At 33.4% G+C, this 21,495-nt stretch overlaps 1 protein-coding gene across 9 annotated transcripts in view; it reads right to left on the bottom strand.

Moving 5' to 3' along the window:
- TUSC3 (tumor suppressor candidate 3) overlaps window positions 1–21,495 on the bottom strand; it is a 222,712-nt gene that overhangs the window by 21,988 nt on the left and 179,229 nt on the right. For 7 of the 9 annotated variants that reach the window (XR_012002579.1, XR_012002578.1, XR_012002581.1 and 4 more), the window contains exon 7: window positions 9,170–9,233. The exons of 1 other annotated variant lie outside the window; for it this stretch is intronic. Coding sequence is in view for 3 of the 8 variants with exons in the window: in XM_025984580.2 (XP_025840365.1) it covers window positions 9,170–9,233 (64 nt within the window). In the remaining 5 variants the exon portion in view is untranslated. Of the gene's footprint in view, window positions 1–2,743; window positions 7,608–7,662; window positions 9,234–21,495 lie in introns of those variants that run through there. One more of the 9 variants, XR_012002582.1, reaches the window with a different exon arrangement.

Here is a 21,495-nt window from a genome sequence, read left to right as displayed (position 1 = left end):
TCCTTTTGATTTCTTTTTGACCCACTGGTTGTTTAGTTTCTCCATATTTGTAGATTTCCTAGATTCCTTCTTACTGATTTATAGTTTCATACCATTGCAGTCAGAAAGGATAGTTGGTATGATTACAGTCTTCTTAAATTTGCTAGTATGTATTGTGGGTCTTGTCAAATGATTTATCTTGGAGAATGTTCCATGTACAGTTGACAAGAGAATGTGTTTTATGCTGTTGAACAGAATGCCCTATATATGTCTGCTATGTCCATTTCTAAAGTATAGTCCAATTCTACCATTTTCTTGTTGATGATCTATCTGGATAGGTCTATACATTACTGACACTGAGTTATTGAAATTCTCTACTCTTATTGCATTGTGTTCTCTTTCTCTATTCAGATCTGTTAGTATTTGCTGAATATATTTTGCTGTTCTGATGTCGGGTGCATATATATTTACATTTGTTACATCTACTTGATGTACTTTATATAATCTACTTTGTCTCTTGTTAACATTTTAGGCTTTGAAGTCTATTTTGTTCAATCTCAGTATGGCTAATCCCACTTTCTTTTGGTTTATACTTGCTCAGAATATTCTCTTCCACCTCTTTATATTGAGCCCATGTGTATGTTTAGAGCTGAAATGTCTCCTACAAGCAGCATATATTTGGACCTTGCTTTTTAAAAAAATCTATTGTTAGTCTGCCCCTTCTGATTGGTGATTTCAATCCATTTACACTTATCATGATTAGTGATATATAAGAACTTAATATTGCCATCTTGTCTTTTGTCTTCTGGTTGTTTCTATCTCCAATGTTTCTTTTCCCCTGCTTCTCTCTGTAAATTTGTGGTTTTCCATGGTGATTTGTTCAGTCTTCCCCCTATATCCTCCTCTATTTTTCTTTTGTTTCCTGTTATTTTTTTAACTTGTGGTTACCATGAGGCTTAGATAAAACATCTCAGCTAAGCTGCTATCAGCAGGAAAAACAAAACATTCTTTTCTTGATTCACCTATAAAAGTTCTACCCTTTCACTCCTCACCTTTTATATTTCTCATGTAGCAAATATCTTTCTATGCTGTGAATTCATGAACAAATTGCAGTAGCTATAATTATTTTTAATGCTCTTTCCTTTAAACTTTATATTATAATTAAGTGGCTAACGTGTAGTATGTTAACTATCCTAATATAAAGTTACAGTTTTCTAATTCCAACTATCACCTTTATCAGAGTTTTGTGAACTTTCATTTTTTTCTGTGTCTCTAATTAGCAACTTTTCATTTCAACTTGAAAAACTCCTTTCACCATTATTTGCAAGGCATGTCTGGTGGTGTTGAGCTTCTTCAACCTTTATTTCTCATTCATATTTGAAGGATAACTTTACCAGGTAAGTATTCATGATGGGCAATTTTTATCTTTCAATACCTTGAGTATATCATTCTACTCTCTCAAGGCCTGTAGAGTTTCTGCAGAGAAATCTATTGATAGCTTAGTAGAGGTTCCTTTCTAGATTACTTTCCTTTTTTCCCCTGGCTGTCTTTAAGATTATTCCTTTATAATTGATTTTTAACAGTTTCTTAGAGATATTTTTGCATTGTGATAATAAGGTGTTCCCTTATTTTTTCCCCCAGGTTTAGGAAGTTCTTAGCTATTACTACCTTAAATAAACTGTCTCCTTCTCTCTCCAGTATGCCATTTTTCTGATGTTTGCTTGTCTGACAGAATAACAACTCTTTAAGGTTTCTTAATTTAAAAAAAATAGTTCTCTCTTCTTCCAAGTCATTTCTAAATTCCTGTCTCCCAGCGTGCTTATTCTTTCTTCCATCTGATGTGCCCTATTTTCTATGCTTTCTAATGTATTTGTTACCTCATTTATTAAGTTCCCCAGCTCCAAAATTTGTCTCATTTTTTTATAATTTAAATATCTCTGGTAAAGAACGCCTCCTCTTCATTAATTATATTCTTGAGTTCATTGAATTAGCTACGTTTTCTTGTAGCTAATTCAATTTCTTCATTTCTTATGAAGAAATTTTGAATATTTTATCAGTTAAATTACAGTATTCCATGTCTTTAAGTTCGGTTGCTGGAATATTTTTCTTTTTGCGACACCATATTATTGTGATTTTTCATAGTGTTTAATGAAAATGTGCCTCTGCTGTCCCATTTGAAACAGTACACATCTTTCTTGTGTACTTCATTACAATTCAGCAGGCTGGCAATTAGAAACCTTTATCCTGTTTTCCAGAAGGTGGTGCTATAGCACAAGTTTTGGGGCTTTCTTCTGCTGGCTTTTTCTGCTACCCTTAGGAGCAGGCCAGTAAAAAGAACCAGGATTTAAAAACAAACAAAACAAAACAAAACAAAAACTGGTGGCAGAGTGGGGGTAGGTGTGGGCTGAGCATCTGAAGCTTTGGGAGTGTCCTTGGGCCAATAAGAGGATTCTCCAGTGGGGAAATCCCAGAGGTCCATGGGCTGACCTGCTCAAACACTGGAGACCTCTATCAGGAAACACTTTTCTTTCAAGACGCTTTGATGTTCTTGTCTGTTCCTTTCCTTTATTCTTCCTCCTCCGAGGCATGAGGTGCCTCCTCAGAGAGCTGGGTGTTGCTGTTCCCTACAGCCTGCACTGCCAGGTCATCTGTCCCTCACCACTTTCCTTTTCTACCCCTTCTGTCAAGTGTAGCTGCAGCTGCCCACCACCCTTCAAGCCTAGTAGGTGCAGTGTTGCCCTGGGGCAGATGGGTGTGTTTCCTCTTTTCTCTGCTTCCAAACTTGTCTCTGTCCTATTCTGACAGTTTCTCCCATCAGGCTGGCTGGATCCCCAAAATACTTCATCTCTGGTCACTGTACCTTTTTTCATTCTCCACATTACCTTTCCTAATGGCAGCCAGTGTGTATGGGGCAAGCTCACAAACTCCTTTGGATCTAGCCCTCTGACATCCTATTCACCCACTAAAGAAGGTACAGAGGAGTGTCGTGGTGTATTGAGCAGAGGTACTTTTGTTTGGTTACATATATCCAATTAGTTGTAAATCAAAAAGACAAAAGGAACAACTCCCATTGCCATGATGTTGATGTCATTCTTTTAAAAATTGCTTTGCAGGTTGCTGTCTTAATGTGGCAATTTATCTTTCCCTGTGAATTTTGGTGGTGGTTTCTTGCTTATGAAATTCCTACCCTTAAATCTTATTCTTCTTCTTAATATCTTTGTCAAGTAATGTCACTCTTCTGTTCGGAACAATTTAAAAGCTTTCCATATCACTCTGAATAAATAAGACTTCAAAATGGCATCTAAGCCATACATAATTTGCACCCTGATCCACAGCCTATATTTGTCTGCCCTTGTTTGATCTTATTTTTGTCCTACTAGCTATTTTTCCAACAAGACAGGAATCTCTCTCTGCCTTGGCATCTTTGTACTTGATATTACAAAGCAGATATTCTCTGCTTAATACTCTTTTCCCAAATATCCACATAATTCACTTCTCTTTCAGTTTCTGCTCAAATGACATCAGAAAAGCCTCCTCAAATCTATTCCTTTTCCTTTTCAAACCATTGTTTTGAAAGAGATTTCACCTTTTTTTAATTACTGTCTTTCTCCTGCCACTACAATGTTAGCCCCTAAAAAGACAGGAAATTCTTGTTCATCATCTCACCCACTGCCATAAGACTCTTTGACATGGATACCTTCTTCAGTTTCCAAATAAGGAAAATAAAGCCCAGAGAGGTCTGAATAACTTATGCAAAGCCATAAAACTAAGTAAGTGACAGCTGCCAATCAAAAAAGCATAAAAGAAATGAGGGAGGATATCACAGGGTTAGATGAAAATGATGACAGAAGAGTATAGAGAACTGGAATTCCATGCAGGGAAATATAATAAAGTAAACAGCAACTATCTTGAGGTAATAAGGTTGTGGATTTTTACTTTCTTTACTTACCACATCCTACAGAGCAGGAGTTTGTAAATTTTATGTAAAGGCATAGAAAATACAGCTGACCTTGAAAAACACAAGTTTGAACTGCTGGAGTTCACTTGTATACAATTTTTTTTGTTACTGTAGTACAGTATTATGTACTTTCTCTTTGATTTTCTTAATTTTTTTCTAGCTTTATTTGTAAGAATACAGTATATTATATAGCATTACAAAATATGTATTGATTATTTATATTATCAGTAGGACTTCCAGTCAGTAGTAGGCTATTAATACATTTTTAAGGAGTAAAAACCATTATGTGGGTTTTCAACTGTGTGTGGGGGATTCAGAACCCCTAACACATTGTTCAAAGTTCATCTATAAATACTTTGGTCTGTGCAAGCTGTTGGATGTATGGCTACTACTTTGCTGTGGTAGTGCAAGGTGATCATAGACAATATGGAAACAAGTAGTTGTGCCTATGTTCCAATACAACTCTATTTACCAAAATAGTAGACAGATTAGATTTAGCACTCATTGGTCCTAGTCTGTCAACCATTGTTACAGAGTATCTAAGGCAGTGCCTAAGGCACTAAAACTGTTATATCTGAGAGGAAGTTATACTGTGAATTGTTATATCTTAGAGGAAGTTACACTATAAACTGTTACATCTGAGAAGAAGAGAGTTTTATTTATTTGAAAATAAAGCAAGAACTTAGTAAATGCAGTGGATACAACTCCAAAGTAGGCTTTTAAAGCAAATGAATGACTAGTTCTATGGTTGTGTATAAACCCTAGGTAAAGTACTCTATTTGAAGGCAATAGGGCCAAGAAAGAAATGTGATTTTATCCTCAGAATGTTTCCTGCGAACTTGAGTTTTCTAGGCTTTACCAAAATATAAGCTATGAAACTACTTTAAACTTGATAGTTGTAACTAAGATGTATGAATTAAACTAAAGTGGCTTTAAACTAGCCAACTTTCCTTCTCTTTTATTTAAAGATCCTTTTTAAGTTTCAAGGCCTTGAGTGTTGAGAATTATTATTTAACTTATTTAACTGAAATTCTAATGTATCAATGAAAAGGTTTTGGTTAAAAAAGAGCCTACATAATACCATTTGGAAAGAAAATTGCATTTGTAACATAATTTTTAGGTGAAGCATTAATTTTTAGAAAGGTAAAAACTAGATGATCATCTGTCAGATTTGATTTATAGAGCTTACTTCCCTGAGTAGAGGACTGAATGACTAATGAATGCCTCTACAAATCTGAGAATCTCTACATCTAACTCTGGGATAACAGCTGATTTTCAACCATTAAACTGTGAGTATAGCCATTCTGGCTGTGTAACTGAAGATGAAGAGTCCCAGCATTAGAATAAAAGATGGAACTATACAGTAGATGAGCTATGTTTCTGAGACTTTTCTATTGTTCTGAGTTTGCTAATGCCTATGCCTACACACATACACACCCCTACTTCATGTATTACTTTCACATTTGTATTGAGTAATGTCACAGCAGAATATACTTACTACTGTGCACACTTTTCTCTGCTGAATCTGTCAATCACCTATTACTGCTTATAAAGTCAAAATATTGACATAAACCCACATAAAATAGAAGCTGCTATTTGTATAAATTATATACAATACCCAGAGGCACTGATCATCTTACTGAACTAGTAACAAATATATCTGCACTATATTATAATCCATTCTCAGTTGTATATGATGTTAAGTTTACTGTTGCTCCTAGGAAGAGAACGAAGATTGTCAATTTAAAGATAAATGAGAACAGATGTTGAAAAAATATGTTAGCATATTACAGAAGACTTACAGAGATCTAAATTAAAAATTATCTTCAATTTACATCCATCATTAATTTTTGTATGTAGTATGGCTTTCCTTGGATATAACATACTAAAACATTTGCTCTCTATCACAGATTGAAAACCGATGCAAAGTAAAATAATATTCATTCCTAAGAAATGGAAAACAAATGTATTTCTCATCAGAAAAGCAATGTGATCATTAGAAGGAATGATATGTATATTTAAATATTTTAAAATTATTGCTAGTGTATGCTTTTGCCTTTTAAATTAGCACTTTTACTTCCAAGAGATGTTTATTTCCTGTCATCATCTTGAGGCCCTATAACTTGAAGGATATGGAAACTAAGCAACATATCAGAGTTTAAAAAGTCAGTCCTAAAACTCATGTATCCTGTATCCACTAGCACATGTAGACCACATCTTTTCGTAGCAAGATTCGGTAAGATTTTCATTATCTATCCAAAGTAACCTTTCATCAATCTTCTCTTAAGCATTTGTGAATATTCACTCTCATTTTATGTTTTTGTACCTGGCAGACCTTCTACTAGAATATTTTCATTCATCCTCTGTCTGGAAAACTCCTTTTTTTCCATTTTATCAAAACCAGCTGAAAAGTCAGTGCAAGTTATCTAGGCATTAAGTTGTTCTTCCTCCTGAGCTTCCAAGTACTGATTATATAACATCTGCCATGCTGAATTACAATTATTTTTCTATCATTCTGCCTTCAAATATGTTACTTTTGCATGAAAAGTAAATAACAATGAATTTTTACTGGGAAAAATAAAAGGATTATGTAAGTTATTCTTAGTTCACATATTCCATATTAAAATGTCATGATATTTCTTATTCCTTTTTTATATAGTTTTCTCTCACTTAAGACTTTTTTTTTTCTTTTCCTAATCAAAGTACTGAGAAAATAAAACTACTAATAGGGAGAAAAATCTTATTTTTAGTAAATACGAATCTATAACCTATGACATCAAATAACTCCATCTGTTCTTAGATTTTTTTCAACAAAATTTTGCACATAGCAATTGCATTTAATGGTTTGGCTTACTAAATCAGAAGGAGAAAATAAAAAAGCAGGCATATTCTCTCCAGATAAATAAAAAGTGACCATCTGGAATTTACAGGTTTTTTTTTTTTTGTATAAAAAATACACATGCAAATTACAAAACAAAAATACCTGCTAAGTTTAAAAATAAGTGAAAGTAAAACCAGAAATTAATTACTTTTAACTTTCACCAATAAGTTTATTAAGTCCACCATTTTAAAAGATATTCTCTTTTATGGTTATCTGTAAAACAAACCAGGAGAATAAAGCAACAAGTAATTATTGGTAACACAAAGGGAAAATAAATACTTTTAATTCTTAGGTATTACTGTTAAAAATCTATATGGAAGACTTCATACTGTTTGTGAAATTTCTTTGCATCCTAAATCTCAGCTTGATGTCAATGAGCCATGAAATGAAACCTTGGAGAATTCCTGCCATACAATGATGGTCTCAACATAGCTTTTTGCTAGATACCCATGTTTCATAGACTAGCTGCTTTGAATAAGTACAGTGCTAAGGTGCTATTTCATGGATTGAAATAGAATAGAAAAGAAAAGCCTACAATAATAAGAGCTAAAATGTTAGCCATGATAGTTTGTTTCCTATCAATGTGCTTCAACACAAATGTATAAATACATTTATATAATGGAGAGATAACAGTAAAGATGGCCTTCCTTTAATTTCCAATAAGGAGAAGGAGATGTTCCAATACAAAGATTTGGAAATATTTCATTTTCTTACCCAAGGCCCCTCTGATTGCAGAAAGTATTAATCTCTTACCATGTTAAAGTAGAAAAGAGAAACCTGGCACAAAACCTGAGAATTTTATTTTTTTATTTTTTATTTTTTATTTTATTTTATTTTTTTAAACCTGAGAATTTTAATTCAAATATAGATATTTCCAATTGTAATCTATGAGACAAACTACAGCAAAAACATACTCATACTAGTAGCTTCTTAATAAAGGATACAGGTAATTAACTGCATGCAAGTAAGAAATGGTCTATAGATATACACACTTCCACATATGCACACAGTATGTGTAAAGGGTGGAAGAAATACAAATGTAGAACTGATGGGAAAAACAGCCAAAACAACCTGTAGTGAGTATACGATGCATTTTCTGTGCTCATTTACTTCACACAGAAATGCCATGGTTACTTCGCTAATCCTCATTTTAAAAATGAGGAAGTTTGTGAGCTTCTTGACAATTGAAAGTGCTTTAAGCACCCCTACCCCTTTCCTCCACTATAATTAATAGAAGACTCAGTGTATACCAACACCTGATGTACTGCCCAGAACATATTATGCAAATAAAATAGATTACTTAAAAAACTGAAAGTAGCAAATATATGTTTACTAGTGAATTAAAAAATGTATTGTTAGGACATAAAGTAGAGAAAAATAAAAACTTTAAGATGACATGACTGACATTTATTCATGAAATCTTAGAATATAGACCATAATAATATATTTAAAACTTAACCAACAGACCATGAAAAAGAAAAGTGAATTCTAATCCTAGTTCTTCCTCCAGCCTAAAGTAAGTTAATTAAATTTTGTGGGTTTTAGTTTTCCTACCAATAAAGTGAGATTTGGGCCTATACAGGTTCTAAGATACCTTAAAGGTTTAAATAGCTCTTATTATGTAAAATACCAAAAATTTGGTCTAGATTACTTCAGTTGAATATGAATCTTAATAACCAGGAGAGTAATCAAATTTTATAAATGATACCATAAGCATACTTTAAATCCTGATGATGACTCAATATGTTCAACATTATAAACTGAACCTTCAAATATTTCTCAAGACACACAAGCATCTGTGTTCTCCCCAAGATAGTTGTTTACCAAAAAGTAACTTTATTTCAGAGTATTCAGTTTGTATTTAATTAGACACTTTAACCTTACCTCTTTCCTATTCTATCCTGTGTTCTCTATCACCAAACCATAAATTGTACTCCATTAATTCATCCTCTTCTGACTTACCATAATGTTTAAGGGAACTAGTACAAGTTTTTTAAAAATCCTGCTTTTTATATTTTCGGACACTTTCTTCTCTCTGTTAGAATTTTTACAGGGTAAAACCACACAAAACTTAACAGAAAGATGTTAGCCAAAGACAACCAATGCAGAACAACAGATATACTTTGCAGTTCAACAGTAAAAAAAAAAAAAAAAAAAGAAAATTATAGTTTGTTAATGACTCAATAAAAATTATGTAATAGGAAATAATTAGCATAGGAACTAGAAAGTAACATAGTAAAGTTTAAAATTTAATGTCTTTTAAAATCTTGATATTTATTATCATGAGAAAAAGTCAATTAGATAGCATGCAACTTTTGTTCTTTTTAATCCGTCAGTATTTTAAAGGATACTTAGTACCAGAATGATGTGGGACTCTGCCACAAATTGAGCCTGGCTGCTTCCGTGAATGTAGCTCTATAAAACAAGACAAAAAAAGCAAAAAATTAAAATCTAGGGAAAAACAGATCTTTTTTTTTGTAGGCTTTTCTTTTTCTTTTTTTTATACTTTTAATTTTATACCATGAAGGGAAAAAACAGAAAAATCTAAGCTCCCATTTATAATTCTTTTGAATAAAACAGTTAACTGGAAATAACAAATGAATATGTCAGTTGATATTACTGTAATCTGTAGAAAGCAACTTAACATCAAAAGTAAATCTCATATAACTTGTTAAAAGGTTTAACCACAAGGGCACCTGGGTGGTTCAGTGGTTGAGCATCTGCCTTCAGCTCAGATCATGATCCCGGAGTCCTGGGATCAAGTTCTGCATCAGTCTCCCTGCACGGAGCCTGCTTCTCCCTCTGCCTATTTCTCTGCCTCTCTCTCTGGGTCTCTCATGAATAAATAATAAAATCTTACAAAAAAAAAATAAAGGTTTACCACAACATAAGCATACAATGTAATGATTATTCCACAGTTACTGTAAGATACAAATTAGGGCAACTAAGTTTATCTTTAAGGAAAAAAAATGACCTATCAAATATTAAATTGTTATTTTCCATAGTATCAGAGTTTTAAAACAAGATTGCTTTAAAAATGTATTTATTCCATTAGAGCACTTAAATTGGTCTTTTTCAAAAAAAATTAAAACTGCTTTACCACACTGAGATATGTACAGTTCCCCATACCTAACAAGTACTATTAATAGTTGATACCAATCAATTACAGAAAACATGACACAAATCTCCATCTAGTATATTCCGCTAATTTTTTTTTTTTGGTCATTTCTGCTATTAATCTCTTGTGAAAATTAACTGCTATGCAGTTGCTTTAAATACAAATCCTTTTCTAGGTTTTCTGATTATCAAAAAAAAAAAAAAAGTGGAGAAAAAAAATAATATAAATCAGTGTCCTCAATTTTACACCGCATTTCAAGCATACTTATCATTTGAGAGGACTACTTTGGTCCTCTCAAAATCTTTTGTTTTTATTTTTGACAATAAATACAGATGAAAGCATATATAAGAGTATACTCTTAGGGGGAGGAACTAGGAGTCAGAAAATTATTCCTTCTTGGCCTTAATCTTGAACACGTCAACAAATTTCTTAGAAATTCAATATCTCTTCATCTATAAAATCAGAAACAGATGATTTCTGTGATCTTTTTGAAGTACATGAAGGCTTCTGTGTTTTGTCACAAATGGTGTTCTGGTATTTTCATTAAAGGCTGGTTTTTCTATTCTGACCTAAACAGTCTTTATTTCCATCTCTAATATCAGTAATTCATAGGGCAGCTGCCTTATTCAAAGGTATGTTGAGGTGTGTTCTTTAAGCCCAGCTTCAAGCAAACTGACTAAAAAAGAATCATTTCTGGTTGACTCACATTACAGCTCCTGAGGAAGCCTATTACATTAAGTGTTTTCTTCTAACTCTAACCATTTAAATGAACTTATATAAACATAAAAATAGCTTTGAAAATCATACCTTAGCTGCCAGCTAATCATTTAAGGTTTTTAACATTACTAATGAATGATAATAGTGAAATGATGAAAAAAAAAAACAGAAAAACAAATAGAAACACCATAAGCTATGTTTGGCATCACTTCAAGTCTGATTAAAAACTAAGACCTCCAAAACTAAGAAAGTCTTTACCATTCTAATTATAACAGCATACTGAATACAGTATAATGAATACACCCCTACTGAGTACTAATAATAACAGCTACCATTTACCAAGCACTTAGTATTAGTCTTTTTTTTTTTTTAGTATTAGTCTTATATACAATATGTCATTTAATTCTAATAAACCTACAAGAAAGGTATTTTTATTACAGCCATTATATAGATCAGGTAACAGAGGCTTAAAGGAGGTGAATGAACTTGCCCATCTAGTATATGTAACTTCTGGCATTTGAACTTTTGGTCTGTTTAATTTCAGATCCTGAGTGATTATTCACCATACTATCTATTTGCTGGATGTTTTGTATGTTATTCCAATGTATCTTACTAACAACCACATAAAGTAGTTGTTAGCCTGTTATTTTCCAAATGAGAAACCAAGATTTAGACAAATTAACTTGCTTAAGGTTGCACAGTTAGTAAATGGTAGAATTTGCACTAAACCATGGGTCTAATGATCTCCAAGGTACACGTCTTTCCTGGCATATAATAACTTATCAAAAGAAAAGGGAAACATTTCATAAAAGCTTTTTCTGGCAGTTATGTAATTAACTGTTGACTATTAAAGTAAATAAAGTGAATATTCACATAACTGTCTAAAAATTCAAATATAACAATACTGGATAATATGTTCAGATTTATAGAACAAATGCAAGGTAGCTTGCCTGTGTCGGAATAATAAATTTAGAGAAACAAGATCATGAGATTGTCTAGATGAGTGGTTTCAAAATATTTGTGTTTAATTTTTTAAAGATTTTATTTATTTGACAAGAGAGAAGAATGCATGCGCATAAGCAGGGGGAGCCAGCAGAGGGAGAGAGAGAAGTAGGCTTTCTGCTGAGCAGGGAGCCCAATGTAGGGCTCAACCCCACGGCCCTGGAATCATGACCTGAACAGACATTTTTCTGACTGAGCCACCCAGGCGCCCCAAAACATTTGTGTTTAAATAAAAATTTTCTCTGTTGAATATCATCAGTAGTCTTTTATGTTTCAAATCCTATGTTCTTATTTCAGTCTTACTTTACCTGAAGAATCTGCTACATGTGATCACTCTCCTGTTTTTGTAATATTTTATTGACCTCTAGGATGCCAGCCCCCTTTTTTAGAAAAATTGAGGTATAATTGAGATACACAATGTTCTATTAGTAACAGGTATACAACACTAATAATGACAATTCTGTACCTACTCAATCTATCACCATACAATATTAATACAATATTATTGACTATACTGCTCATGACATGCTGCTTTTCATCTCCATGAGTTATTTTATACCTGAAAGTTTGTACCCCTTAATTCCTTTATCTATTTCATCCATCTCCTTCCTCACCTCAATCTGGCAACCACCAGTTTCTCCTCTATATTTAGGAATCTGTTTCTGGTTTTTGATTCCACATATGTGGAATCATGACATATTTATCTTCCCTGATTTACTACAATTAGCAGAATACCCTGCAGGTCCATCCATGTAGCTATGCATGGCAAAAATCTCATTATTTTTTATGGCTGAGTAATAGTCCACTGTGTGTGCCTGTGTACAGACAACAGAGCCACTTTTTTTTTTTCCTTTTTCAAATAGGAATACATTTTCATTTCAACTGTTTTTATTGTGGTAAAAAGCATGAAATGTAAAATTTACCATCTTAACCTTTTTTATCCCTCATTATGGTAAGGCTATTTTTACAATTCATCAATTTCACCTATCCTCCCACCCATTTTACGTCTGATAACCATTTACAGAGTCTGTTCTCCATTGTTAAGTCTTTTGGTTTGTCTCTTTTTTCCTTTGTCCCTTTGTTTTGTTTCTGAAATTCCACATGAGTGAAATCATAGGGTATTTGTCTTTCTCTGATGGGCTTATTTCACCTAGCATTATATACTCTCTATGTCCATCCATGTTGTCACAAATGACAAGATTTCATTCATTTTATAAATGAGTAATATTCCATTGTGTATATATACCACCTTCATCATTTCATTTTTTGATGGGCACATGACCTGCTTCCATAATTTGGCTATTATAAATAATGATGCAATAAATCTAGAGGTGCATACATTTTTTTCAAATTTATGTTTCTGTTGGCCATCTGGTAGTGTTCTTTGGAGAAATGTCTGTTCAGGTGTTCTTTTTAATGGGATTATTTGTTTTTTGGGGTGCTGAGATGTGTAAGTTTTTTATATATTTATATTGGATACTCATCCTTTTTTGAATGTATCATTTGCAGTAGCTTCTCCCACTCAGTAGGTTGTGTTTTAGTTTTGTTGATTGTTCCCTTTGCTTGCAGAAGCTTTTTATTTCAATGAAGTCCCAATAGTTTGGTCTTGCTTTTGTTTCCCTTACTCTAGGAGACATACCTAGAAGAATGTTGCTATGGCTGATGTCAGAGAAATTACTGCCTGTGCTCTCCTCTGGAACTTCTAATTTTAGCTCAAGTCATGGTGTCAGGGTGGTGTATGCTCAGCAGGGAGTCTCCCTCTGCCCTTCCCTTGGCTTGTACTCTCTCCATCTAAGATAAATAAATTTATCTTTAAAAAATTGTGCCCAAGGATAAGGGCTAAGATGTATTGTCTGGTCTAAGCAGTCACCATCTCTTGCTTGGATCATTGCAATATCCTCCTTTTTTTCTCTCTGCCTCTGCCCTATAGTCTATTGGCCAGCCAGATTAATCCTGCTAAAACTAATGAGAATTTATCATTACCCTACTCAGAAATCTTCAATTCTTAAATGTGTGAGAACAATATTATATGATGTAATCTATTTTCTGCTTCTAATCACAATTCCAAAGAATCTACATATCTCTACCTAATTAAAAAAATACAGCTACAAAAAGAAATCTAAAGTTGGTCTTTAGAAACTTACTTTACTATATCTGATCTATAATACTCGTAGGCTTACTTCTTATATACATGAAGCAATACAGAGTAAAGGCTTGGAGATAGTCCTGAATCTGCTAACTTGCTAGCTGTGTTATCCTGAACAAATTACTTAACCTTACATCTTTAATAGGAATATGAAGATATTACTCAAAATATTGTCTTAAAAAGTAAGTCAGATAATGTCATTGTAAGTAATAAGCATAGCAACTGGCTTTCTTTGTAGTACATAATAAAAAATAATCAAGGACAAATCATTTTAAACTTTCTATTCCAAACCATTTGTATCTTTTAAACATTAGACAAACATACTTAAATACCATTCAGAAATTATTCTGTTTACACAGGTGAATTTAGTGTGTTGAAGTGTTATTTTAAAAGATGATATTCAGAAACCTGTCCTAACATTTGACTTCTATCCATCTCTTTAGTCACTGAAATCACTTCAAGTCCAGATACCCTGAAAGACCTCAGGCTTTAATGAAGTAGAATTCATTTGATAAATTTTTAGTGTGCAATTTTTATGTACCAGGTATAAATTTAGGCAATGGGGACCCAGTATAACAAAAAAGAAAACAACCAAAACGCCCTAAAAACTATGTTTTTATGACTTACAGAAACTGTAAGACCATTATTTGTCTACCGAAGTAAACAGATTATTAGAGCACACTAGGAGCCATAAGAGCAAGCACACCAATACAAGCACAAATAAACATTCCAAAGGTCTTAAGACTGATCTTAGAAAGAGTTATCTTTCATTTACAGAGCCACCCAAAGCAATGTCTTAATCCAATTAAAAATGAACTAAGGTGCTTGATTTTTAAGCTGGTCTTAAAGTATTGTATTTATCCACATACTTTCAAAATCCTCTGAAAGAAACATCAATTAATAAATTCTTTTGTAGCTTTAGCATGATTAATATCCTTTTCCTCTCTGATTTTTACTAATTCTGATGAAGGAAATATTAGTAACTAATGGTAATTTCATCCTAAGTATATATTAAACTTGTATTTATAAGCACAACACATTTATAGAATGATGACTGGACAAGAAGAAAATCTGTATGGTCTTAGACACTCGATACATATCTATTTCTTTCATGGAGATGAAATGTTTTAACAAACAATAAATATAAATATTCTTCACTTGACCAGTCCATCAAACACTTATTCATAGAGCATATACGTAAAAATTAAACACTTGCTCATAAAAATTATTTTACCAGGAAGTTCATTATCATAGTAGCACCTAAAGGACAATTTTATTTAGAAGAAAAATTAGAGGAACTGAATTTTGCATAAGTAAATAATATATGTGAATAACACTCTTCTCTCAATTTCAAGTAATAAAAATTAGTATGTTTTGTTTAATACAATAGTTCTAATACCTATTCTATACGAATATCAGAAAAAGAGAAATATAATATAGGTCACTAAATGAAAGGAACCTGACTCCATTTAACTTAATCCTAAATTCTTGGGAAAATAGTATCTTTCTGTTCTGTTTTCCCAATATTGTTTTAAAATTGTCTTGGTACTGAGTAATCATTAAGGGGTCCTTTTATATACTTAAATATTCTGAAAATAACTAGTGTGGACTAACAATTTATTGTCTGAGAAGGAAGCTATTGTAATGAAAAGTCCACTGAACTTAGAGTCAGGAGTTTTGGTTTCTAGTGTTTAGCCATTCAATTTAAGAAACTAGCCATTAATCTCAGTCAATTCAATCATTTGGATCTCAGTTTCCTAAATCTGAAGAAGAAAGACACTAAATTGATTAAATCAAGATAGTACAGTAGTTTATAAAATACATTTCAATCCAAATGCCTGTGTTGGAATCTCTATCCTGGATCTGCCACAAGTGTGACCTTGAGCAAAATTACTCTAAGCCTCAAATTGTTCAACTGGAAACAATTATTTCCAGTTGAAAAAAACAAAATGTGAGAAGTGAATTAGCTAATACATGTGAAATACTTAGTATCAGGCCTAAAACCCAATAAGTAGTCATTAAAGTGTTATCATTATTACCATTAGTTATCTAAAATTCAAATGAATTTCAACATTTTACTCTGAGTTATGTGACTCACAGAAGAATACAATGAATAGATTATATCTGGGTTAAATATTTTCCTGTCAGTGAATAATTATTTTTTAAACTTCTAAGATGCTATTAAAATTACCTACCTTGGAGCAAAAGAAAGATCTAACCAACCAACCTGTTTGATGAACCTGACAAAGACTGTTGCAGTTTAATGGGCTTTGGAGCAAAACCAAATATTAATATAAGCAGAATACAAAAAGTTGTTCACTTAATGTATAGAAGCCAGGAAATAACTCTTTTGAAGACAATAATGCATAGGATTCAATTTCCTTAATTCATTGATAAAATATATATTGGTATCTATCTGCTTTGGCAGAAGTTCCTTGTTGGGAAAAAAGTACAAAAAATTGTACTTAAACAAATCCCATAGAGATATAAGTGGTTTTGAATTAAGATCATTTTTAAAACTGTAACTTATTTTAAATAAGAATTGTTTATGGCACCAAGAAAATGGCAAATGTATGAAGTGAAGATTGGACATTGTTGGGTGTCAACCCAAATGGCAATCTATCTCAATTCAAGGTCAAATCCACGAAAGTGCTTTTGGTCCCATCTTTAATTTTAAAACACATGATTGTGTAATGAACTAAGAACTTGTCAACTGCCAGAAGAAACACTGCTGGGATTATCTTTCAGCATCTAGGTGTTTTTTTTCTGTCCAATTTTTTCATGCAGTTTGATTCAAATAACATGTAAATTTCCTTCCTGTCTGCTTATTTTCCCCTTTCTTGTACATATTGTGAAAAACTACCTACATGAATCCTTTTAAGCCTTTTTCAGTCCTTTACTCCCAAGTACAAGAACTACAGACACTTAGAATTTAAGACAATCTTTTAAGTGATAATAATTCTTACTCTGCAAAAGAAGTATTGCATTAGCAAGGAAAGGAAATGCAGTTTATTATCAACATAAAAAAAGCAGGATGAAAATATTGTATTTTCTTTGACAGCACTTCCAAGAAATCAAAAGAATTGCCTCAGTACTCTTAAATGTTTGTCTTTGAAATTAATCTTGGCTATTTAAGAGGTGCCAGTAGAAGAACCACTGCTTTCCTGATCAAAGCCTATGTAGAATGACAGATCCATTTTTTGTGTTTGGTAGAATCAATCATTTTTTTAGTATGTAAGTATATAACTCTTAAGTAAATGAGATGGTATTTCAAAATACATATGCTAGTAGGTCTGCAGGAATGACATCTTCATCCTGAGTTTCCTTTGTGTGCTAAGGTACACGGAATACCAAAATGGAATAATTTTTGGTATTTCCTTTTCAGCTTCTTTCTGGGAATTCTAATGTCCAGGAAAGAGTCCTTTATTTACTTATTTTGAAGATTTTACTTATTAGAGAAATAACTCACGTGCACATGTATACTGTGAGCAGGGGGTGGGTTTGGGGTGGGGGGGGTGGCAAAGGGAGAGGGAGAAGCAAAAACAGCACTAGTTCTCAGGACAGACCTGGAGATCATGATCTGAGCCAAAGGCAGATGCTAAACTGAGGCACCCAGGCACCCCAGGATAGGTGTCTTGTACACTAGTAAGATACATTATCTTAATGTTAAATAGAAATACTTAAAGGCATCCTATGATCTTCCCCTGACTGATACTATAGCCTTGCTTAAAATGAAACCAGTTAATTGGGTCTCTAGCAAAAACAAAGTGTAAGAGAAGGAAGAGGGTAGGAAGGCAGACAAGCTTCTGTTTAGTGGCAAAAGTGTCCTGAATCCCCACTGTTACTGCACAAAACAAGTTGAAATCCCAAGGTACTTATCACTCTGACATTCTAATAAAAGATTTTTTATTTTTTATTTCTTGATAGTTACACATTTCTAGACTTTTCCTTAGGGACTGTCTTTTTAATTCATCATCTTACATCAACATTTCTAAGGTAGCATCAGTTTTTGCTAGGCTGCTACACTAAATGGCAGATGTGATATAGATAAAAAAAAAATAGCTAGGGTGAGTCATTCTTGATTTGTCTGAAAGAAGAGATATAAATAGGAATTATCAACATCTAGGTGGCAAAGAATGCCACTGTGTGTGATTTCTCCAGAGGGTGCACATATCTCATGCTTGAAATTCCTAAATACTTCATTAAATATTTGGCTTAAGCTAATAATTACAATAGACATAAAACAGTTCTTCATGAAAACAGTGAGTAATCTGCCACTCGAAGAATTTCATTTGTCAGCTGTTAGCAATAAGCTACCATTCTCCTGTTAACTGAAATTTTAGGACATCTTTTAGCCCTATTCCAGTTGAACTTACTGCATGATCAGTTGTGGAGTGTGAAACCCTTACCTGCCTCAGCCATACAACAAAAAGGATTTCTTCAGTTTTTCTTGTGATATTTGAAGACGAAAAAGGATGACCAGTTAACCTAGTCAGTGATTCTCAAAATGTGTGTGCATGACATTCACCTGGGATATCTGTTTAATAAAACAGATTCTCAGACTTCATATGTGAAGATTATCAAGCAACAGGTCTGTAGTAGTACCAGAAATTTGCACCATTCATGGGTTGAAAGCCATTTCTACACATCTGCATTTTGTAAGAGGCTGTATAGGAAGAAGATAATGTGTAATATTTTAAAAGTGGTTAGAAAGTGGTTTCTCGGGATCCCTGGGTGGCGCAGCGGTTTAGTGCCTGCCTTTGGCCCAGGGCGCGATCCTGGAGACCCGGGATCGAATCCCACATCGGGCTCCCGGTGCATGGAGCCTACTTCTCCCTCTGCCTATGTCTCTGCCTCTCCCTCTCTCTCTGTGACTATCATAAATAAATAAAAATTAAAAAAAAAGAAAGTGGTTTCTCTATATATTGAGAAAAAATTTGGTTTTCTTTAAATAATAAAATAATTGCTACATATTCAGAGAAAGTATCTTACTAGTAAGAAGTTTTTTTTTGATAATAAAAGAATTGCTACATATCCATAGAAAACATCTTATTATTAGTAGGAGTAGTTTTTGTTTTTATAAACAATAAAGAATTGCTATTTCAAATGTAGTCATTTAGCTCTATGGATGCAAGCCTATAAAAGAGTGCTGGCTGCAAACTGAATCCAAGCAACAGGCAGAGGTTATGACAACACAAGTCTAAAAATTCAAATTTCAATCATCCTGTCCAATATTAGGAGATATTTTCTAGAACGATACAAGTTACTGAGAGGTGGAAACTAAGCATATTAGAAATGGCAGAACCAAATGGTGGGCTAGCAGCTCCTAACTGGGGACATAAGAGAAGTTGACAGTTTTAGAATAACTGTGGCCCCAGGCTAGAAAGGGTGTACTTGGTCCTATTTAAACCCTCCCCTACAAAAAGTTGTGAGCCCTAATAGTAAAGTGGAGAAATCTCTCCCATTATGAGCTTTACCTGAATTTACAGTGTCAATAAGACTGGAAGTTCATGTATTGTAAGGCAGTGGGGTGAGGAGTGGGGCTGGTAATAACAAAATAGAAGAAAGAAAAATCTCACACAATCCAATAATAAGGAAATCCTATCAGAATATGCTGTCAAACAGTTCATTAGAATTGCCCCTTCCTAGAAGGTCAACCAATGAGAACACAGACTGTAGGGCTAGAAAACTTCTAGGGTAAGAAAAACATGCCTAAGCCTCAGATACTAGTGAGAGAAACTGGAGATAAACCATGTTTGGAAAGGCACCTTTTACTTTCTGAACAGAACTGGTAATATGCTCAGCCATTAGAAACGACAAATACCCACCATTTGCTTCAACGTGGATGGACCTGGAGGGTATTATGCTGAGTGAAATAAGTCAATCAGAAAAGGACAAACATTATATGGTCTCATTCATTTCGGGAATATAACAATTAGTGAAAGGGAATAAAGGGAAAGGAGAGAAAATATCAGTGAGGGTGACAAAACATGAGACACCTAACTCTGGGAAATGAACAAGGGGTAGTGGAAAGGGAGGTGGGCGGGGGGTGGGGGTGATGGGCACTGAGGCGGGCACTTGGCAGAATGAGCACTGGGTGTTATGCTATATGTTGGCAAATTGAACTCCAATAAAAAAAATAAAAAAAAAAACTGGTAATATGATCAATGAGGTAAAGATCTCATTTGTATTTTCAAAATGTTGAGATACTAAAATTGTAACAAATAAGACTTTTTTCCAAGGACCTATGACTCCTGTTCTAAGTAATTTTTGTAATATTTTATTGACAACACATTTTCTAGGCTCATAGTTTTAATTTCATTAAGTGACAAAAGAAAACTTGAAATGCATAGTATAATTATTCTTATAGAATTTCTTTTGTAACCAAAAATGTTAGAAAGAAGCTGTTATATTCAGCATTTTAAAGTCCAACTGAGGGACCCTGGGTGGCTCAGCGGTTTAGCGCCGCCTTCAGCCCAGGGCCTGATCCTTGGGGACCTGGGATCGAGGCCCACATTGCGCTCCCTGTGTAGAGCCTGCTTCTCCCTCTGCCTGTGTCTCTGCACCTCTCTTTTTCTGTGTGTGTGTCTCTCATGAATGGATAAATTAAAAAAAAAACTTTAAATCAATACTGTAAAAGCTTTGGTAGTTCTTTCATATCAGGTGTATGTGAAAAGTATAATATATTTTAAAAAGTATAATATAAATGTATGTTTTTTCTTTATATCCTCAAAATAAGCAACTATCAAGGAAGATTAATATTCCCAAGTCATTATTATAGAAGTAATCTAAAATGTAATAACAAAAAAACAAATGTAGCTTAAATTTTACATCATTCTGTGTTAAGAACAAAATCACTCCTTTTCTATCACCAAGTATTTTACACCTGTGATGGGTCTAAGACTTGTATGAGGAACAGAATTTCTCTGCCTATTCCAGTCTTCCAGTTTTGCCAACAAATTGAATGATTTTCCCTAGGAAAGCCATTTAATGTATCTATAATTCATTTTCTCAGTACAGATAATTTTGTTACTTACGAAGCTATTAGGTGATAAAAAAGATGTTGTTATGAAGCAGTCTATAAAAGACACTTATAAAATAAACAAGAATCACTCTTGTGAAGCATAGATTCTTACATTTCTCTTTTTTTCATGTGTCAATGAAAATGGATGTCCACATATCCACTCTTAGGACTCACATGATAGATAGTATTTTGATAATTCTATACACATAAGCATATTCCTGTAGATAACAAATGCCCTGGGTGGCTAGGCAGTTATTCCTTAATAATGAATCTTTTAGCATATCTGTTAAATCATCCTCTAAACATTATTTGTACTTCGTATTTATTCATGTTGCTGCCTCACTGATTGCAATATGAGCAAAATATTGCTGAGTCTGAATCTCATTACATCATGCTGGACTATCTGCTATGACAGATTTTCTAGTTTAGTTCTTCAGGAAGCTTTAGTTTATATCCTTGAAACTTATATTGTCTTAATAATGACACTTTCTCTGAAGTTTTCCAATTGCTTTAAAAGTCCAGTGTCATCCATTTTCTCCGTATGTCTAGGACCACTGCATCTTGATGAGTGAAACTGGGAAATCACTGCCTCTAAATCTTTGACATCAGAGACTCTATCTTGACATCTGATATGAAATATAGTACAAAAGTATGATAAATGAAACCTGTC

The sequence above is a fragment of the Vulpes vulpes genome, chromosome 7 (genome assembly GCF_048418805.1).
Source record: "Vulpes vulpes isolate BD-2025 chromosome 7, VulVul3, whole genome shotgun sequence".
Classification (NCBI taxonomy): Eukaryota; Metazoa; Chordata; class Mammalia; order Carnivora; family Canidae; genus Vulpes; species Vulpes vulpes.
This window is presented reverse-complemented; position numbering and strand designations above follow the sequence as displayed.